The following is an 18,040-nucleotide window of genomic DNA, read 5'->3' on the forward strand; positions in this document are numbered from 1 at the left end:
TCGTCAGTTCTCGTCGGCGTAAAAGGTCTCGAGGTACTTCATCGCCGCCGCGTTGTCGTCGCACACGACCCAGTGCGGCTCGAGCTCTTTGTCTCTCAGGCTGCCGTACCGAACCATGTCGTCTTCGAGGAACTTTATCAACCCGTCGAAGCACCCGTCGTAGTTCATGACGACGAACGGCACCTTGTGCGCGCTCCCGATGCGTCTCAGTTGAAGGAGCGCGAGAACCTCGAAAATTTCATCGAGCGTCCCGACGCCGCCTGGCAGCGCGAAGAACGCGGTCCGGTCCGTCTTATTCGCCCTGATTCCCGCGTCCACGAGGCCGTGTTTCCTCGCGGAGAAGAAACTCGCGGTGTGGTACACCTCCGGGGGAAGGTACGGATGCGTCCTCGACGCTTGCCTTTGCCCCCCGGCTTCTAATAAGATCATGAACCCCGCGACGGGCTTCCCCGCCTCCATCCCGCCTCTCGTCACCGCTTCCATCATCCCCGCGCCGAGCCCGCTCCAGGTCGTGCAGTCGTACGCCGTCGCGACGTCCCTCGCGAGGTCTCTCGCCATCGCGAAGTGCGGGTGGTCCTCGGGCACGCGCGCGGAGCCCAGGTACACCGCGCCTCTTCCCATGCGCTCGACGACGTCGAAGCACGCGTCCATCTCCTTCTTGACCTTCCCCGGGCTCTCTCGCTCGTTCGCGGCCGCGTCCGCGGCGGCGAGGGACGCAGCCGTGCGGTGCGTCCCGCGCGCGGCGACGGCGCGCGGCTCGGGACCGCGACGCCGAGGGACGTGGTGCCAGCGCCATCGCGCGCGGGACTCGATCGCGTTCGTCGTCGCGGTCGCGATAAACCGAAGCGACGACGGCGTCGTCAGCGACCGCATGCGCGTCGTCGCGACGCGCGGGCGCGAGGGAGGGGAACGCCGCAACGGAGCGACCGCGCGTCGTGGTCGTCGACGTCGACGCCGCGCGCCGCGGAGTGACACGTCGTGGGGAAGCGGTGGGCACTTCTTCATCAGTACTCGGGTTTCGTCATTCAGTTCCTCGGCGCGCCAGTGCTGTTTTCGTTAGCTTGTTCTCAGTTCACGGCTCCGCTACTCGCTCTCCCGGTCGTCGGCATGTCGCTCGCTGCGCCTCACTTCTTCCCGTTCGAGCCCGCCGCCGCGTCCGGACTCGCTAACTTCGCGATCGCCGCGCTGTTCCCCGCGGTCTCCTTCGCGACGCGATCCACCGCCGTCATCACTATCCCGATATCTTTCCGCTGCTGCTTCACCTGCACCTCGAGGTTCGCGAGCGCCTTCCCCATGGACACGACGAGCTTCTCCAGGTCCAGCAACCCTTTCTCCACGATCGTCGCCTTCGCGGTCGTGTCGAACAGCTCCTTGGAGAGGTTCCCAACCTTCCCCAAGTTGGGCCCAACGTCCGCGAGCGCGACGGCCATCTCCGCCACCTTCGCCTCCGTCTTCTCTGCGGCGTCCGACATCCGCCCCACCCTCTTCGCGAGATCCGCGACGTGGTCGTGCGCGTGTTCCTTCATGTGCGCCCGCAACGTCCCCGCGTACACGTGCGAGGCGCATCCGAACGGCGCGAACGGGCACGTCACCGGCCGCCGCGGGCACTCGAGATCCACGTGCATCTTTAGCGCGCGACGCGTCACGTTCGTCGAGTCGCACGCGTTCGGACACTTCACGATCTTGTGCGGGCACTGCGCGTCGTGCGCAGCCGCGACGTTCGCGCCGTGGACCTCCATGCATCCCTCGTTCGGGCACTGCGTCGGACGAAACGCGCACTTCTTCTTGTGCTCGAAGAGCTCGTCTTCGGTGGCGAACGCCTCTTCGCAGTGCGCGACTTTCCCGCGGTCGTATCGAAGGAGGAGCTCGCGCGACACGCGCTCGCGGTCCGCCGCGGGCCAGCACTCGCCTCTGGCGACGTCCTGTCGGACGCGCTCGACCGCCTCGGTTTGCTTCTCCTTGGACCACATCGCGCCGAACTCGCCGAAGAAGCTGCGCTTTCCCGTCACCCACTCATTGATCCACGCGGCCAGATCCGCGAGGTTCGGCGCGAGGCCGCTCTTCCCGTTCTCCGCGTCGTCCGCGAACTTCATGAGCTTCGCGACGAGATCGGTCGCGAGCTTCGCGACGAGATCGTTCGCGTCCCCGAACGGTTTCCCCGCGGTCTGGAACACCGCGGCCTTCGCGATCGCGTCCACGAGCGCTCGGCTCACGTTCGCGTGCGACGCGAGGCACAGGTGCGCGCATCGACACGACGTCGCGGCGTCGCGAGCGCCCGCCCACGCGCGTTTGAACGACGCGCTGTCCTCCTTCTCGCGCGGGGGGGAGTCCGCCGCCGCGGGGGGGGATTCCTCGCCCATCGTCGCGGCGCGCTCGACGAGGCCGCGCGCGCGTGTTTGTGATGAGATCTTCACCCGCTCCCACAGGATTTTGTCCACTTGTCACGTTTATCGTTTCCGACGCGAGCGCGTCGCGGAATGAACGAACGATTCGATTCGATTCTAACCCGCGCTTTCGTTCGTACAACCCACCCCGCTAACGATCTCCTAACGACCGCGTCACACCCTCAAGATCTGCAGGCTCTTGCTAAACGCGACCGCTATCCAGTCCGGCTGCGTCGAACTCCACCGCAGCTGGGATATCTCCGCGCCCGCGCCGTACGCGAGAATCGGATCCAACCCGCCGTCGTTCGGCGTCGCCATCGTGCTCAGGTCCCATATCAGCGCCTGCGCGTCGTCCCCCGCGGAGCATATGTGCGACGACGAGTGCGGCGCCCACGTGATGACGTTCACCGCCGCCTTGTGCCTGGACAGCTCCGCGACGGGCACCGTGGGGTACCGAACGTCCAGGACGACCACCTTGCTGTTGTCCATCTTCATCGTCGCCATGTACCGCGGGTTCTGCTTGTTCCACGCGAGTCTGAGCAGCGGCGTGTCCGGCTCCGGGGTCTGGTATATGATCGTGCTGTGGTCTTTATCCCTCAAGTCGAACACTCGAACGCTGCCGTCCGCGGAGACGCTCGCGAACACCTCCGGTCCCCCCCACGCGATGTCGTACACCTCCTTGTCGTGCGCGATGAGCTGCGAGTCCACAGCCTCTCGCTCGAGATCCCATATCGTGCACGTCGTGTCCAGCGAAGACGTCCCGATCCTCTGGAGCTTTTGCTCGTTCCAGTCGAACGACGTCAGCGGCGCGCAAAACTCGGACTTTTTGCTGTTGTTCAGGAGGCATCGCATCGCGACGCCGTCGTCCGTGATGTTCCACACCCGGAGGTAGTCACCGCTCGTCGCGACGAGATCCTCTTTGCCGCATTCTACGTCGGGGATGAACGCGAGCTTCGTGCACGGGTACGGGTGCGCGAACGAGTGCGTCGGCGTGGACGGGAACGCGCCTCTCTCTTCGTCTAAGGTGATGATCTCGACGCGATTCCCGTACTCCTCCACGAACGACCCGACCGCGAGCCTGAAGCGCTTGTCTCGCCTCACGCTCCAGTTCGCGGCGTATATCAGCCACGGCGCTTCGTACGTGTATATCTCCGCCTGCTTCTCCCCGATCGCGGTCATCGTGAGACGCGCTCGCTCGCGCCCTTTCGGGAACGAGAGGGCGCGAAATCGAAGTGTTCGCGCACGCGACGAGCGGCTCGATGAAAACGACCACGACGAGCTCTCGGGTTTTTGGATAGGAGGGCATTGGCGGCGGCGCGCGCGCACGGAACGCGCGCGTTCGAAGCGAAACACGCCACCGGCGCGATGGGCGTCCACGCGACGATGGCGACGACGAGGATGTGCGCCCCGCGCGCGTCCGCGTCGAAGCCGCGCGGCGTGCGAAGGCGGAAGGCGTCGGAGAGATCGATGTCGGCACGACCGTCGACGCGCATGACGTCGACGCGAGCGTCGCCGTCGTCGACCACGGACGCGGACGCGGACGCGCGCGTCGCGACGAAGAAGAAAGAGAAGCCGCCGAGAAAGCCGACGTCGGAGCTCATCGCGAACTTGTGGGGGGAGCTGAAGTACGTCTCCCCGAGGGACGACCCCCTCCCCGAGGCTGTCGATCTCGTGGCGACGATCGAGGCTTCGAAAGCGCGACCGGGCCCCGGGGAGCGGTGGACGGACGCGCAGTGGGAGAGACAAGAGGCCGCGGCCGCGGAGGTCGCGGGTAAGATTGGGAAATACTGGAACGCGAAGTGGGACAATCTCGCGAACAGCGACGCGGTCAAGGAGGCCGCGCCGCTGCTGTCCTCCGCGGTGAACGTCGCCATCGCCGGCGTGTTGATTCGCCTGGCGCTGCCGCGCGTCGCGGCGTTGCAAGCCGTCGGCGGATTCGACGATCTCACGGAGTTTTTCGGGCTCCCGCCGAGGGACGAGCTGAAGGGGTACTTAGACCAACTCCAAGGACTGAACACCGCGGTCGTGTTCGCGGTGTACGTCGGCCTGTTCGCCGCGGAGAAGCTCACGATGACGGACGAGTTTCTGCCCATCGGGTTCATCTTGCCCGTCGTGTCCCCGGTTGTGTTCGGCGGCGTGTTCGGAGGGACGATGATGACGTCGCTCGCGAGCACGATGGCCGCGAGCTTGAACTTCTGGCTCGGACGGACGGTCTTCAAAGAGAAAGCGCTCGCGCTGAAGTGGAAAGACAACCCCGCGGTGGGGGAGAGCAAGTGGTTCAACGCGCTGTCGCGGAGGTTCGACTCTCGCGAGTTCCCCGAGAGCGAGTTTCCCTTCACGGAAGGGTTTAAGTCCGCGCTTCTGCTGCGTCTGTGCCCTATACTCCCGATCCCACTGAGCGGGAACTGGTACGTGTGCGGGATGACGCCGCTGCGGTTCCCGGAGTTTTTCGCCGCGCACTTCATCGGGAGCTCGAAGACGGCTTTCATCGACGCGTACCTCGGGTCGTTGCTCTTTCAAGCCGCGTTCGAGGCGGACTCGCTGAAGGACCAGGCGCAGACCGCGCTCGTGTTCGAGACGGGGGCGCTGGTGCTGATATCTATCGGCGTGACGACGTACGCGACGGATCTGTTCACGCAGATTTTAGAAGAGGAAGGCATCGACGCGTCGAACATGATGTCCGAGGACGACGACGACGACGAGAGGGAACCGCCGGAGGAGAAGATGGGCGAGGGCGAATTCACAAAGGTGCTGAACAGCATTCGCGAGCAGCAGGGCGTCGACGTCGGGGAAGACGTCGTCATGGACAGAGCCGTGGAGACGTACAACGCGGCGAAGTTGTCCGAGCTGAGTGAAGCCGGGCCCGACGAGGTCGCGTCGTGGGTCGCGGACTCCTTGGACGGGGAGGACGCGTCGAAAAAGTGAGCGAACCCAATCGTCTCGTAGCCGACGCATCACTAGCTCACTGTCAAAGCGATCCGCGTCGTATTTCATCGGTGCCAAAGGCGCGCGCGCGCGAAATGTGTCTTCGTCATCTCTCTCGTTCGTTCCGTTCGTTCGCCCGTCGCGTCCGCTTCACTCGTCCTCCGCGGGCGCGAACATCGCGAAGAACCGCACGAGGTCCGAGTGCGTCACGACCCTCTTCGCGACGCCGGTGTCCTCGTCGCACAGGTACACGCGATGCACGCGGTTCCTCGCCATCGCGCGCATGACGTCGAGCAGGCTCGCGTCGTGTCTCGCGGTGACGCACAACTTGCCGTCCGAGAGTTCCCCGCGCGTGAGCATCCCGGAGAAGAGCGGGTGCGCGCGCGCGCTCGCGAGAGGCTCGTCGCGCAGCTCGCGCTCGCCCCCCGCGGCGAGTTTCGCATTGAGTTTCTCGATGAACGCGCCCACGGGCATCGCGAGCACTTCCAGGTGCTCCGGGGTTATCCGCCTCAGGTCGCTCTCGGAGATGTTGCCGATGATCTTACACCCGACCGGCAGCATCGTGGGCTTCGGCGGCCAGGAGTCTCGCGCTCTCGCGCCGGACGCGTCTCTCGCTTCCGTCACGCCGAGACCGCTGACGCCGAATCGCGACATCAGAGCGAAGCATCGCAGCAGACTGCTGTCGGAGGACACGACGTCCACGCGCACCGCGCCCAAGCCGAGATCCGCGGCGCTACACGGCGTGATACAGTGCTCGATGTGGTCCCATCGCATCAAGAAACGCGTGATGTCGGACAAAGAGATGATGTCCGTGACTTCCACCTTCCCGCCGCTCTCGGGGCCGTCGTCGACGTATCGATACACCGCCACTCGGTGATGCAGCGGCGACACCGAAGGCGATCTCGGAATGAACTGGTGCTGGATCACGTGTAGCATGCTCGGATCGTCGCCGTCGTCCGTGCGCAGCCCTCGCGACGAGCCGGACGCGAGAATCCACGCGCCGTCGCCGCCTTCCGGTCCGCGGCGGATCGACCCGAGCTCGCGCGCGCAAAACCCGGGGGCCTTATCGTGGATCATCTTCAGCGTGCGCCGCGCCGCGTCTTGCGTGTCGTCGATGAGGAACCACTCCGGGGCTTCCACGCTCGCGCAGTACCCCATCGGCCCGGGGGGGAAGATGTGCGCCACGAGCGCGTGGACGATGTCGTGCACGCTCACGAACCCGAGGTAGTCTTTCCCGTCGTCGCGAAGGAGCGGCGCGGAGACGACGGAGCGCTCCGCGAGCTCGCGAAGCGCGACGTCCACGGTGACCGAAGGCGTGAGCGTCAGGACGTCGCGCGCGGGAGGCGCGCACTCCGGCCTGCCGACGTGCATCTGCGCGAGGAACTCGCTGAGGTGCGTCTTCGCGAGGAGGTCTCGGATCGCGCCGAGGTCGCTCTGCAGCGGCGTGTTCGGCGACGTCGCCTCGGCGGGCTCGGGCTTCTTCGCGCGTCGCGAGGGAGCGACCCCGGGGGTCGCGCCGGCGGCGGGGCGGTCGCGCTCGGGCGAATCGACCATGGCGGGCGGTCCCACGGGAGCGGGGACGACTTCCTGCTTCGCGTCGTCGCGCGGCTCCACGGGAGCGGCGGCGGCGTCTTTCTCTTTCTCTTCCGCGTTGGCCTCCCGCGCGCGGTCTTCCTCGCGCTTCTTCTCGGCGGGGGCGGCGGGCTCGCGCGCGAACGGGAAGAAGGACGCGAACGCGGACGGGTTGCACAGGTACGCGGCGGCGCCCGCGGCGATGGCTCCGGCGGCGGCTCCGATGGCGACGGTCGCGCGGTCCGACTTGGGCATCGCGCGTCCGCGAGTGAGAGCGCGGCGCGAAGAAGCCACGACGGACGCGACAGCTGAAGCGCGCTTCGTCGGAAGAGACGACGGGACACGTACAGGACCGAGAGACACGACGGGAACAGAAAACGAGAAGCGAGAAGAGCTCGCGCGAGTGGAACCGTCGACGCGTTCATCACCGCCGCACCCCGCCCGCCGCGCGATGCATCTCATACAGCGCGCTATCATATCGATGTTAACTACGCGTCACCGCTACGCGGACGTGCGCCCTACGTGAACGCCGCGGTCGCCTCCGCTCTCGACGACGCGGCGAGCTCGACGCCCGGGCGCGACGTTCGCAACGCCGCCGCCGCCGCCTCCGCGCCGCTAAACTCGACGTACGCCCGCCCGAACCCGACGCCGTTCGCGTCGAGCGGCACGAGCACGTTGTCCGGATCGATCGTCCCCACGCCGGGGACGCCCTCGAAGAGCTCCAGGAACGCGTTCGCGGCCGACCCCGCGGGGAGTCCCGACACTCTCACCACCGCCGCGCCCGCGCCCCCCGGCGGCGGCGGCGGCACCTCCCTCGTCTCCGCCCCCGCGGCCGCCGCCGCGGCGTTCGCGGCCGCCTGCTTCTTCTCGAACTCGACCGCGAACGCGATGTTCTGGTTGATCGACGCGATGATCTCCTCCGGGGAGAGCTGCCCCGCCGGGAAGCTGATCTGGGGCGCGTACATTCCCCTGCCGCCCACGCCCTGCTGTTGAGCCACGCCCTTCGAAAACGACATCGTCGCCGACGGCGCATGGACTGTGGACTTCACCGCGCCGCCGACGGCTGCCGCCGCCGCGGCGATGGTCTGCGCGGCGCGGCCCTTCGCGTACCCGTTCGAGCGTATCGGCGTCTTGCTCTGCGAAATTCGGAGGTGGTGCCCGCCGCTCTCCGTGTTGTCTTTTCTCAGCGCGGACATCGCCCCCGCGACGTCCGCGAACTCGATCCAGCAGTTCTGGCCGTTGATCCTGACGCCGAACACCTCGCCGTCGTTCCCGAAGAACGCCGCGAGGTCTTCCTCGCTTATCTCCTCCCCGGGCGCGATCCCGGGCTGCCCTTTCAGTCCGCGGATCCCCGAGACGTGAATGGTTCGCGTGATTCGCTCGAGATCGTCCCCGGTCATCGCCGAGGGCTGCCTCATCGCCGCGGCGGCGGCGTACGCGCCGGGGGCGTACCCCGCGGGCTGCGCGTACCCCGCGGGCTGCTGGGGGTACCCGTACCCGCCGTACATCGTGCTCTCGGACGTGCGACGGGCGGTCGTGATGCGCCGCGGACTGTGACGAATCTAGGGTTCCCCTGACAGGACTCGACCAGACTCGTCGCTCGCGTGATCGTGAGCTTTCGGGAAAACGTTCGGCGCTCCTCGCGACGACACTCTCCATCCTCGCGCCGCGGGATGGAGACGGCGACGGCGCCGCCGCCGAAGAAGCGCAGCGAGGCGGAGATCCTCCGGAGCTTGCTCGAGAACGGCGTCGCGAAGCGCTTCGACCTTGTCGCGTGGGCGAACGCGGGGTGTCGTCAGCCCACGCCGATCGAGCGTCTGCTTCACCTCTTCGAGCAGTGCCGCCCCGACGTCGCGAAGCTCATCGTCCTCGAGGAGCTCGAGGGGACGCCGGAGGAGGACGCCGACGTCCTCGTGTACGGCGAGATCGACACCGTGGAGTTCACGGAGCTGCTGAACAAGTACGGCGGCGTGAACGCGCTCGGCGGCGGCGGCGGCGACGACGGCGGGCGCGTCTTCTACGACCTCGGAAGCGGCACCGGAAAAGCCGTCTGCGCCGCGGGCTTGTGCGCGCACTTCCGTCACGTCCGAGGCGTCGAGATCTTGCCGTGCACCGCGGCGATCGCGTCCGTCCTCGTGGAGGACTTCGTCAGGGACGTCCTCCCGGGCTCGAGGCCGGCGGGGAACGCGCTGGTCAGCGTCGACGTCGAGCGCGGGGACTTTTTCGCGCGCGAGCATCTCGAGCGGTGGCGCCGCGCGGACCTCGTCTTCTGTAATTGCGTGACGTGGGACGACGACACGATGACGACGCTGTCGCGCCACGCGGAGGGTTTACGACCGGGGGCGGTGTTCATCACCGTGTTGTGTCCGCTCGCGAGCGACGCGTTCGAGCTCGTGGAGGAGGTGGAGTTGAAATTCAGCTGGGGCAGCGTCGAGGCGCTCGTGCATCGACGGCTGACGGACGAGCAGGCGGCGGCGGCGGCGGCGTTGGGCGCGGCCATGGAGGCGATGGAGGGATGAGAGGGTTGGGCGCGGCGTCCCGCGTAGAAAACCTAGGTAGGAATACATCTTACTAAACACCGGGTAGCAATAAAGATGACTGCCTCGTAGGCGCCTTGAACGAGTTCGACAGCATCGTGTCCTTCAGGAGCTGCGAGCGGTACCGTTCCTTCGTCGTGAGCTTGCTTCGATCGGGCTTGTACCACCGCGCGGCTTCGTCCGCGGCGGCTTGCGTCGATTTCTCCTCGTAATACGCCACCTCCTCCGCGGTCGCCTTGCGCGTGTCGCCGTTGACGATCGACCGCTGCGCGTCCGCGAGCTCCGCGGCGGTCATCCTCGCCGTGACGATCGCCTCGTCCATGACCTGCCGGTCCGGTCCCGTCGGGACCAACCCCTCGTTTTCGAAGATCTCCTTCGTCCGCTCCCACACCTCGCCCTCCTTGAAGTCCACGTACCGCTCCACGGTGAACAGCGTGAGCTCGTCGACTCTGCCGCAGTACTCCCTCAAGTTACCGAAACCGAGCAGCGAGCACACGGCGAACACCCTCGACATGAGACCGTCCGCGCCGTCGCGCTTCGCCGCCGCCGCCGCCTTGACCTCGTTCTCCAGACGCCCGCGCGTGAGCACCGTGTACGTCGCGCCGCTGATCGCTTCCGCCTCGTCGAACGGCCTCGACTTGCTCGAATCCCCCGCGAGCGGGTTCGCGCGGTTCGCGATGACGCCGTCGCCGTTCGTCACGCCCAACGCCGCCTCCGCGGAGCGCCACACGTTCAACACGAGCGTCGTCGCGGACGCGCCCGCGGGGACTAAACTCCGCGACCCGCCCGTCGAGCGCCACTCGTGGAAGAAGAGGTGCGTCTTCGGGTTCTCGAGGACGTCCGCGAGCAGCGACAGCGTGACCGGCCGTAAGTTCGCGTTGCACCTCGACAGAAGGTTCAACAGAGACTCCATCCCGCCGCCCGCGATGAAGTGCGCGCAGTTTTTCGCATCCGGGACGACGCACTTCCACACCGCCGTGAGCGCTGCGGCGCCAAAGTTGATCGGCACCGCCTTGTCCGTGTTCGCCATCGCGTCCACGGCAGCCTTGAGGATGTTGATCCCGTCCGCCTTGCGCAGATACCGCGCGTTGACGGCGTGCTCGTGGCACAGCACGGAAAGGAGCCCCGCGGCGCCGAGTTTCACCGGGTCCTCGCTCACGGACGGACGCAGCGGCGCGGTTTCGGCGCCGCCGTACAACGTCCCGGCGCCCCCCGCGGTTTCCTCTGCGCCGTAGTACCTCGACTCCCCGCGCGAGCCGCCGTCGTACGACGACGCGTACGCGTTCGAACTCGCGCGTCCTAAACGGTCGACGCCCTCGAACGCGCTCAGCGCGGCTTCGACCGCGCCGAACTCGCCGAGGACGTCCTTGAATCCGTCCAACGTCGCGAGCTTCGCGCCGAGATCGAGCGCTGCGGCGCGAAGGAAATCATCCGCCGGCGAGTCCACGCGCGCGATCTGCACGACCGCGTCGCACGCGCCGCCGGCGATCATCTCGTTCGGGCACAGAGGCGCCAATCGCGCGAGCAGCCTGAGCGCGAGCTCCTGTAAGTCGCGGAGACGCTCCGGACCCCACCGATTCACCCCCGTGTCCGAGTTTGAAGACGGCAGCGTCAGCGGCGGCGGGACGTACTCCCCCGTGAGCGGACGCAGAAACGTGAGTAAACACTCGATGAACCCGCTCTTCGCGACCGCGATCCCTTGCGTGTCCTCCGCGAGCGTCGTCGTGAGCGTCCACGCGAACCGCTTCATCTGGAAGTCCTCCGCGCTCGTGGTCTGTGCGAAAACGGGAAGCACGAGCTCGTTCGCGCGCTGGCCGTTCTCGGGGTGAACCGCCATCTCCAACGCCACCGCGGCGAGCCCGCACGCGCGCAGCCCCGCTCGCGTGTCAGGCTCCTCCGCCATCACCCGCGCGATGATCAGCAGTTCGTTCCGTATCTCCTTGTGCGCGCACCCGTGCGACTGTCTCACCGCGAGCGCGATGAAGTCGGACAGGTGGACGCAAAACGGCCGCCACCCTCCGTACGGGAGCACCTTCGCGCCCGGGGACGCCTCCAACGCGTTCCACATCAACTCGGACACGACCGGCGCGAACGGCGAATTCATGTCGGTTATGTTCTTCACGAGCGGCACGATGTTCGCGAACAGACCGTGCGCCGCCATCGACTGCGCGTTCTTGTCGTAGTGCGACGCCTCGAGCAGCGCCTTGGCGATCGCGAGCTGAAGCTCCGCGTCGGGCGCGCGTTCGCTCGTCGCTCGGCCCAAACCGGAGACGAGCTGGGGCACGCACGCCTCGGAGCCGCGCACGAGCCGCTGGTTCGTGAAGAACTGGTGATGCGGAGACACCTTGGGCGCGCTGCCGAGCCCGCCCAGGGACGCGCCCAGGGACGCGGCGGCGTTCGCGCGGCCCTTCGCGTCGAACATCTCCGCGTCCACGTCGATCTTGTCCGGCCGCGTCCCGTGCGCGCTCGCGAACGCTCTGAGCGCCTCCGCGGCGAGTATCCGCGCGGACACCGGCGCGTTCTCGAGGTTGAGCAACCGCGCGATCATCTCCAGCGTCGCCTCGATCGTGCGGTACGACCTGACCTCGTCCGTGCACGTGTGCTTGACGAAGGGTTTCGCCATCGTTCGCATCGCGTCGCAGAGGCACGACTCGAAGACGTCGGGGTACCCCTCGCGCGTCTTCGCGTACGCGTACTCCACGAGCTTCATCACGTCTTGGAGGTCGCGAAGCGGGAAACCGTTCCCGTGCACGCGGCACACGCGCGCGATCGCCGCGGCGTGCCGGTCCAGGAGCGTCGCGCTGTACTCGCCGTGGAGCAGCTCGAGCAGCCTGGCGTAGTCCACGGTCGGGATCTTCGCGGACTCCACCGCGGTCACCGGCGGCGGCGCGACCCCGGTCAGGGTCGTGGACATCATCGCGGACTTCCCGCGCGGGGCGCGACGGGTCGCGCGTCCCGTTCCGACCCGCGGTCCCTTCTCAAGGCGACCGTCGTTGTGCGCGTCGCGGCGGCAATCGATCCAATTTGGTCGAGCGCTCGGCTAGCGGCTACTCGATTCCCGGTTTGGTACGCTGGTGTCGAAGCCGAAAAATCCCCGCCAGACTGCCCTCTTCCCGCTCCCTAATTGCCAGCCGAAACGACGGACGCGCGCGCACACACGCGACGCGCGACCGCGGACGGTTCGAGGCACGCGCGCGCGACCGCACCGCGCGCGTTCGAACCGCGCGTTCGGCCAAACCAACCCGCGACGCGCGAGCACATCTCCCCTCGGGAAAAAAGCGCGAATTGCTAACATCACGCGCTTTCGCGGGCGATTCTCCGGCACGAGATGAACGCGACGTGCTTCGACGCGCTCGTCGCCGCCGCGGGGTTCGCCGCGGCGACGGCGTCGACGAAGTCTTGCGCGAAACGCGGCGCGAGGGTCGCCCCGAAGGCGGCGGTCTCGTCCCTCGCGGGGGGATGGATCCCGCCGCGCGCGATCGCGTCCCCGGAGTCGACGACGGTTCGACGTCGCGCCGTGCGCGTCGCGTCGTCCGCGTCCGCGTCCGCGTCTTCTTCGACGCCGCTCCCTAACTTGACTCTGAACGAAGTCCTCGCGCAGCTCGCGGCGAAGTCGTCCGCGCGCGGCGTCTCCGCGCCGACGCCGCGAGGGACGGCGACGTCGTCGTCGTCGTCATCCGCGGGCGACCGCGCGCTCCCGCCGTTTCAATCCGACGTCGAGGAGGAGCTGGCGAGGACCCGCGAGCGCGCGGCGGAAGACGCGGTGACCTCCGCGAACGCGCCGTCGACGACGTCGTTCATCGATGTGAAAGGCATCCCGCCGCTGCCGAGGCCGCCGCCGCGGCCGAACACGATCGCGGTCGTCGCGGCGTCGCCGTCGGCGTCGGCGCAGATGCAGATGCCGAGGGGGGCGCACGCCGCGGCGGCGGCCACCGCGCTCGACGGCGGCGTGTTCGTCGCCCCCGCGGCGCTCACCTTCGCCGCGGGCGTCGTCGCGTGCGTGCTCGGCAGCGCGCTCTCCGCGTTCCTGCTCGCGTTCATACCGACGCTGCGTGCGCTGAAGGGCGCGGCGAACGAGATCGCGGACCTCGCGGCGACGATTCGCGAAGAAGTCCCGGACACGCTCGCGGCGGTTCGACTCAGCGGTCTCGAGCTCACGGACTGCCTCGAGGAAGTCGGGGAGCTCACGTCCGAGGTGAACTCCGGGGTGAAGGGCACCGGGCGCGTGCTCACGATGGGCGTGGACACCGCGGGGACGCTCGGGAAGTACGCCGCGGAGACGGTGCGGGTCGTCGTCCCCGAGGTTCGAAAACGCGCGACGCCGCTCGTGCAAAAGGCGAGGCGAGCCGCGGAGGTGAACGTGGAGCGGTCGTTAGAGGAGAACGCGCAGACGGAGGAGTACAGCGGACCCGTCGTCGTCGCCGCCGCGCGCGCGACGAAGTCCGGGGTGCAGTACGCGCGAGGGGCGTTACGAGCCGCGGGCGTCGCGCGGCAAGTCGGTCGTCTGTACAAAACCGCGAGGGATTGGAATCAAGCCGGCGTCGTCGAGACCCAAAACGACGGGAAGTGAAGTGAGCGCGCGCGGGTGTCTCGCGGCCGGCGCGACGACGTCTTTGTCTTCGTTTGTCTTCGCGCGATCGATCGCGCGTCTTTGAATTACATCACGATATCGTTTAAGGCTACGCGCGCGAAAAAGTGCTTTCTTTCGCGGGGATGCACGTGGAACCCTAAACCTAGACTGAACCCTAGGCCGACGTGGCGCGATCGCGATCCAGCGAGTGTTCGGGACAACCACAGCCGCGCGCCGCACACTCAATCTCGCGCGACATGTTCCGCGGCGCGAGCGGCAAGGAACCGCCGTCCACGGTGACCGTCGCGCTGAGGACGAACGAGAACGCGAACGCGAAGAAGATGGCGTCGCACGGGGACGTCCGCGCGATCGTCCCCGAGGACGGCGTCGCGCTTCAGTGGCGCGACGTGTCGTACTCGGTGACCAAAAAGGCCAAGTCGAAGGACGCCCCGGTCGAGGCGAAGGTCATCCTCGACGGCCTCAGCGGCGACATCTTCGGCGGCTCGCTGCTCGCGCTCATGGGCCCTTCCGGAAGCGGGAAGACGTCGCTGCTGAACGCGCTCGCGTTCCGCGTCCCGAAGGGCCCGGGCGCGAGCGTGAGCGGGACGATCTACGCGAACGGCGAGGAGGTGGCGACGCCGACGAAGATGTCGCGCATCTCCGCGTACGTCGAGCAAGAAGACGCGCTGTTCGCGCTGTCCACCGTCCGCGAGACGCTCACGTTCGCCGCGAAGCTCCGGCTGCCATCGGACGCGACCGCGGAGGAGGTCGAGGACGCGGTGTCGACCGTCATCGCGGACCTCGGCCTCGTCGCCGCGGCGGACACGGTGGTCGGGAACGAGATGATCCGAGGGATATCCGGCGGCGAACGCAAGCGCGTCGCGATAGGGATGGACCTCCTGCACGACCCTAAGCTCATTTTCATGGACGAGCCCACGAGCGGTCTCGACGCGTTCCAGGCTCTGAACGTGATGACGACACTGAAAGACCTCGCGGTGAGGAAGGGACGCACCGTCGTCGCGAGCGTGCACCAGCCGCGGTCGTCGATCTTCGCGCTCGTGGATCATCTCGTCTTACTCAGCGGAGGAAGGGCGATGTACCAGGGCGACGGGCACAAGGCGTGCAGCGCGCACTTCGCCGCGCTCGGGGAGCCGGTCCCGAAGGACTTCAACCCCGCGGATCACTTCCTGGACGTCATCTCGATCGATTATCGCTCCCCGGAGCAAACCGTCGCGACGAAAGCGCGCATCGAACGCATCGCGAAAGCGTGCGACGTGAAGCTGCACCCGCTCGTGGCGCCCGCCGCGCTCGCGCCCGCGGGCGCGGACGACGACGACGCGGGGACGACGCGCAAAGAAGGCGAAGACGCCGCGAAGGTTGGCTTCGTCGCCGCGTTTTGGGTCCCGTTCACGCTCCTCCTCGCGCGGACGTGGAGAGAGCAAGTCCGCGACGTCGCGAGCCTGAGCATCAAGTACATCATGAACACGTTCTTCTGCCTCCTGTTCGGTATCGTTTACCTGAGAATGAAGACGGACCAGACGTCGATCCAGGACCGCACAGGGATCTTGTTCTTCCAGGCGATGAACCAGGCGTTCGGAAGCGCGATCGGGATTTCGAAAATCATCCCGTCGCAGCTGAAAGTCGTGAACCGCGAACGCGCGGCGCGGATGTACACGCCGCTGCCGTACTACCTCTCCACGTTCCTCGTGACGCTGCCGTTGGAGCTCTTCCCCGGTATCCTGTACGGCACGGTTATTTACTTCATGACCGCGCTGCGAGAGGGCACGGAGTATTACCTCACGTACCTCGCCATCATGTTGCTCGAAAACTTCGCGGGCATCGGCCTCGGGATGGTCCTATCCGCGAGCTTCACGTCCGTGGAGATGGCCCCGCAGCTCGCGCCCGCGTTCGTCATTCTGTTCCTCATGTTCTCAGGGTTTTTCTTGAACGAGAACAACGTCCCGATCTACCTCATCTGGCTGAGAGAGGTGTCGTTCATTCGGTACGCGTTCCAGGCGCTGAGCGTGAACGAGTTTAAAGACGCGACGTTCTCGTGCTCCAGCGGCGATACCTCGTGCATCACCGGGAACGAGCACCTGGAGCGTCTGAACTTCGACGACGTCACCGTGGGGGGGAACTGCGCCATCTTAGCGGGGATCATCGTCGGGTTCAATCTCTTAGCGCTCGCGATCGTGTACTACCGCCAACCGTCGTACCTCGCGTTGGGGAAGGACAAGGCGAAGGGGACGTGACCCGGTGTCCCGTGCGAGTAGCTCACGCCTCGTGCGTCGTTTTCATTATAATGTTCTACATTCGTGCATCCCTACCGCGCCGCGCGCCGCGGGAATCGTGCGGGGTGGAGACGCGCGCCCCCCCCCGTCCGTAATTCGTTCGTTTACGTTCGATCACTCCTCCAACCACGGCGTCGAGAGCCCGACGGGCGGGCTCGCCGCGCGCAGCTTCGAGTTGAAGTCCGCCTGCAACAGCGGCAGCCCTAAATCGTTCAGATGCGTCGGCTTGAACGGGTCCTCGAGCTCGCGCGCGACTTCGTTCAACCCTTGGTACGCCATCGTGGACATGAACGCGATGACCACAGCGAGCCACATCGAGTTCGTGTGCGCGGCGACGACGATCGGCATGAACAAGTTGAACACCAACAGACACGCCGTGAGCATCTGCGCGTACGGCAACGGGAACGGCGTCTTCGCCATCTTATCCGCCTGGTTGAACCCTAACGTCCCGTCGCTCATAACCTGGTGCACCCTCGACATGATCGGCGCGGGCACGCGCAGACCCGGGGTGGACTCGAGCCGGTGAATCAGAAGGCTTTGGATCCAGTTCAAGACGAGATACGCGCGGTTGCACACGAGAAGGTCGAGCGACTTCTTCTCCTTGTCCGGGACCCCCCCTAAGACCGTGATCGGCATCGACTCGTTGCACCGTATCCACTCCGACGTCCCCTCGGACAACATGAACAGATTCGGCAACGTCCACCGCTCCGTGCGGCGATCCGCCGTCGCCGCGTGCACGAGAAACGCGGATGACCGGTCGTACACGCCCTTCTTATAGTGCTGATGCCGCTTCTCCGAGGCCCACCTCCTGAACATCTTTTCTCCGTCCTCGTCGTCGATGTTCACGTTGTGCTCCGCCGCGTGCGCGAAAGGGTCGTCCACGAGCTCGCCCGGCGGCGTGTTGTCCTCGTCCGACGACGCGCCCCCGTCCTTCTCGTCGTCGTCGCCGTCCTTCCGTTCGGCGTTCGGCGAGCGCGCGCCGACGGGCGGCGGCGCGTTCGGCGACGCGACCGCGAGCCCCGGCGACTCGGCCGGCGTCTTCTTCGCCTTCTCGAGAAAGTCCGGCCCGCCGTCGATCCGTGGCTTCGACGCGACGAGGTTATCGAGCTCCTCGTCCCCGCGCAGGTGCTGCAGCGCCACCGCGTGCAGCAGCGACAGGAGGTGGACGAGCCTCGCGATGAACGCCTCGCTGCCGTCGTTCCTGACGAGCCTCCCTTTCCTCCACGGCCACCGCGACGCGCGGTCGCCCGTCGAGAAGCTGTCGAACGCGACGCACATCACGACGACGTCCGCCCTGAGAGAGAGAGAGAGAGAGAGAGAGAGAGAGAGATAGAGAGAGAGAGAGAGAGGACGAGTCGTGAGTCGATCCGATCGCGGAGGCATTTTAAATCTGAACGCGGGGCGTCGGACGACGACGACGGCGGGACGACCGCGGGGACGCACCACTTCGACCCCATGAGCTCGACGTTCGTCCGCGCTTCCATGTATCGATGCAGCGCGTGGTTCGTGCGCAGGACGACGAGGAACCCGATCACGAACGCGTAAATCTGGAACGGGTACGGGTGAAGAAACGACGTTCTGAGCGAATCTTGGATGTCGTCCACGCCGACGCACACCGCGGTGACGACGACGCTGAGGATCCCGAACGGAAGCGCGCGCGGGAACGGCGAGCCGTACGCGCGCAGGAGCAGGGGAAGGCCCCCGAGCCTCTTCCCGTAGTGAAGCATCGCGGCGCTCCGTCTGGCGTTCGACGAAGCGGCG

At 66.8% G+C, this 18,040-nt stretch overlaps 10 protein-coding genes across 10 annotated transcripts; 4 read left to right on the forward strand and 6 right to left on the reverse strand.

Annotated features, from left to right (window-relative positions):
• Positions 1–3: 3 nt before the first annotated feature.
• MICPUCDRAFT_15946 (lysine decarboxylase) lies at positions 4–873 on the reverse strand (the record flags this gene model as incomplete). Its single annotated transcript, XM_003058032.1, has 1 exon — positions 4–873. One exon carries the CDS (start codon positions 871–873, stop codon positions 4–6), a length of 870 nt encoding a protein of 289 aa, XP_003058078.1.
• MICPUCDRAFT_57188 (uncharacterized protein) lies at positions 697–2,382 on the reverse strand. Its single transcript, XM_003058033.1, has one exon. The coding sequence runs from the start codon at positions 2,358–2,360 to the stop codon at positions 1,125–1,127; it is 1,236 nt and encodes a 411-aa protein (XP_003058079.1). The 5' UTR covers positions 2,361–2,382; the 3' UTR covers positions 697–1,124.
• Positions 2,383–2,558: 176 nt separating this feature from the next.
• Positions 2,559–3,606, reverse strand: MICPUCDRAFT_32924 (uncharacterized protein; the record flags this gene model as incomplete). The annotated part of the gene is made up of 1 exon (XM_003058034.1): positions 2,559–3,606. Exon 1 carries the CDS (start codon positions 3,561–3,563, stop codon positions 2,559–2,561), a length of 1,005 nt encoding a protein of 334 aa, XP_003058080.1. The 5' UTR covers positions 3,564–3,606.
• A 161-nt stretch (positions 3,607–3,767) lies between these two features.
• On the forward strand, positions 3,768–5,309 carry MICPUCDRAFT_57190 (uncharacterized protein; the record flags this gene model as incomplete). Its single annotated transcript, XM_003057664.1, has 1 exon — positions 3,768–5,309. The coding sequence occupies one exon, from the start codon at positions 3,768–3,770 to the stop codon at positions 5,307–5,309; it is 1,542 nt and encodes a 513-aa protein (XP_003057710.1).
• Positions 5,310–5,459: 150 nt separating this feature from the next.
• On the reverse strand, positions 5,460–8,425 carry MICPUCDRAFT_47015 (uncharacterized protein; the record flags this gene model as incomplete). The annotated part of the gene is made up of 2 exons (XM_003058035.1): positions 7,404–8,425; positions 5,460–7,275 (listed from the first exon to the last, which is right to left on the reverse strand). Exons 1-2 carry the CDS (start codon positions 8,387–8,389, stop codon positions 5,460–5,462), a joined length of 2,802 nt encoding a protein of 933 aa, XP_003058081.1. The 5' UTR covers positions 8,390–8,425.
• Positions 8,426–8,554: 129 nt separating this feature from the next.
• On the forward strand, positions 8,555–9,400 carry MICPUCDRAFT_57193 (uncharacterized protein; the record flags this gene model as incomplete). The annotated part of the gene is made up of 1 exon (XM_003057665.1): positions 8,555–9,400. The coding sequence occupies one exon, from the start codon at positions 8,555–8,557 to the stop codon at positions 9,398–9,400; it is 846 nt and encodes a 281-aa protein (XP_003057711.1).
• A 7-nt stretch (positions 9,401–9,407) lies between these two features.
• Positions 9,408–10,910, reverse strand: MICPUCDRAFT_67288 (uncharacterized protein; the record flags this gene model as incomplete). The annotated part of the gene is made up of 1 exon (XM_003058036.1): positions 9,408–10,910. One exon carries the CDS (start codon positions 10,908–10,910, stop codon positions 9,453–9,455), a length of 1,458 nt encoding a protein of 485 aa, XP_003058082.1. The 3' UTR covers positions 9,408–9,452.
• Positions 10,911–13,310: 2,400 nt separating this feature from the next.
• Positions 13,311–14,093, forward strand: MICPUCDRAFT_67291 (uncharacterized protein; the record flags this gene model as incomplete). The annotated part of the gene is made up of 1 exon (XM_003057666.1): positions 13,311–14,093. One exon carries the CDS (start codon positions 13,311–13,313, stop codon positions 13,986–13,988), a length of 678 nt encoding a protein of 225 aa, XP_003057712.1. The 3' UTR covers positions 13,989–14,093.
• Positions 14,094–14,244: 151 nt separating this feature from the next.
• MICPUCDRAFT_49543 (ATP-binding cassette superfamily) lies at positions 14,245–16,302 on the forward strand. The gene has a single exon (XM_003057667.1). It carries the CDS (start codon positions 14,246–14,248, stop codon positions 16,238–16,240), a length of 1,995 nt encoding a protein of 664 aa, XP_003057713.1. The 5' UTR covers position 14,245; the 3' UTR covers positions 16,241–16,302.
• On the reverse strand, positions 16,260–18,006 carry MICPUCDRAFT_57197 (uncharacterized protein; the record flags this gene model as incomplete). Its single annotated transcript, XM_003058037.1, has 2 exons — positions 16,260–17,573; positions 17,723–18,006. The coding sequence occupies 2 exons, from the start codon at positions 18,004–18,006 to the stop codon at positions 16,394–16,396; spliced, it is 1,464 nt and encodes a 487-aa protein (XP_003058083.1). The 3' UTR covers positions 16,260–16,393.
• Positions 18,007–18,040: the final 34 nt, after the last annotated feature.

This window comes from Micromonas pusilla (genome assembly GCF_000151265.4).
Source record: "Micromonas pusilla CCMP1545 genomic scaffold MICPUCscaffold_4, whole genome shotgun sequence".
Taxonomy (NCBI): domain Eukaryota; kingdom Viridiplantae; phylum Chlorophyta; class Mamiellophyceae; order Mamiellales; family Mamiellaceae; genus Micromonas; species Micromonas pusilla.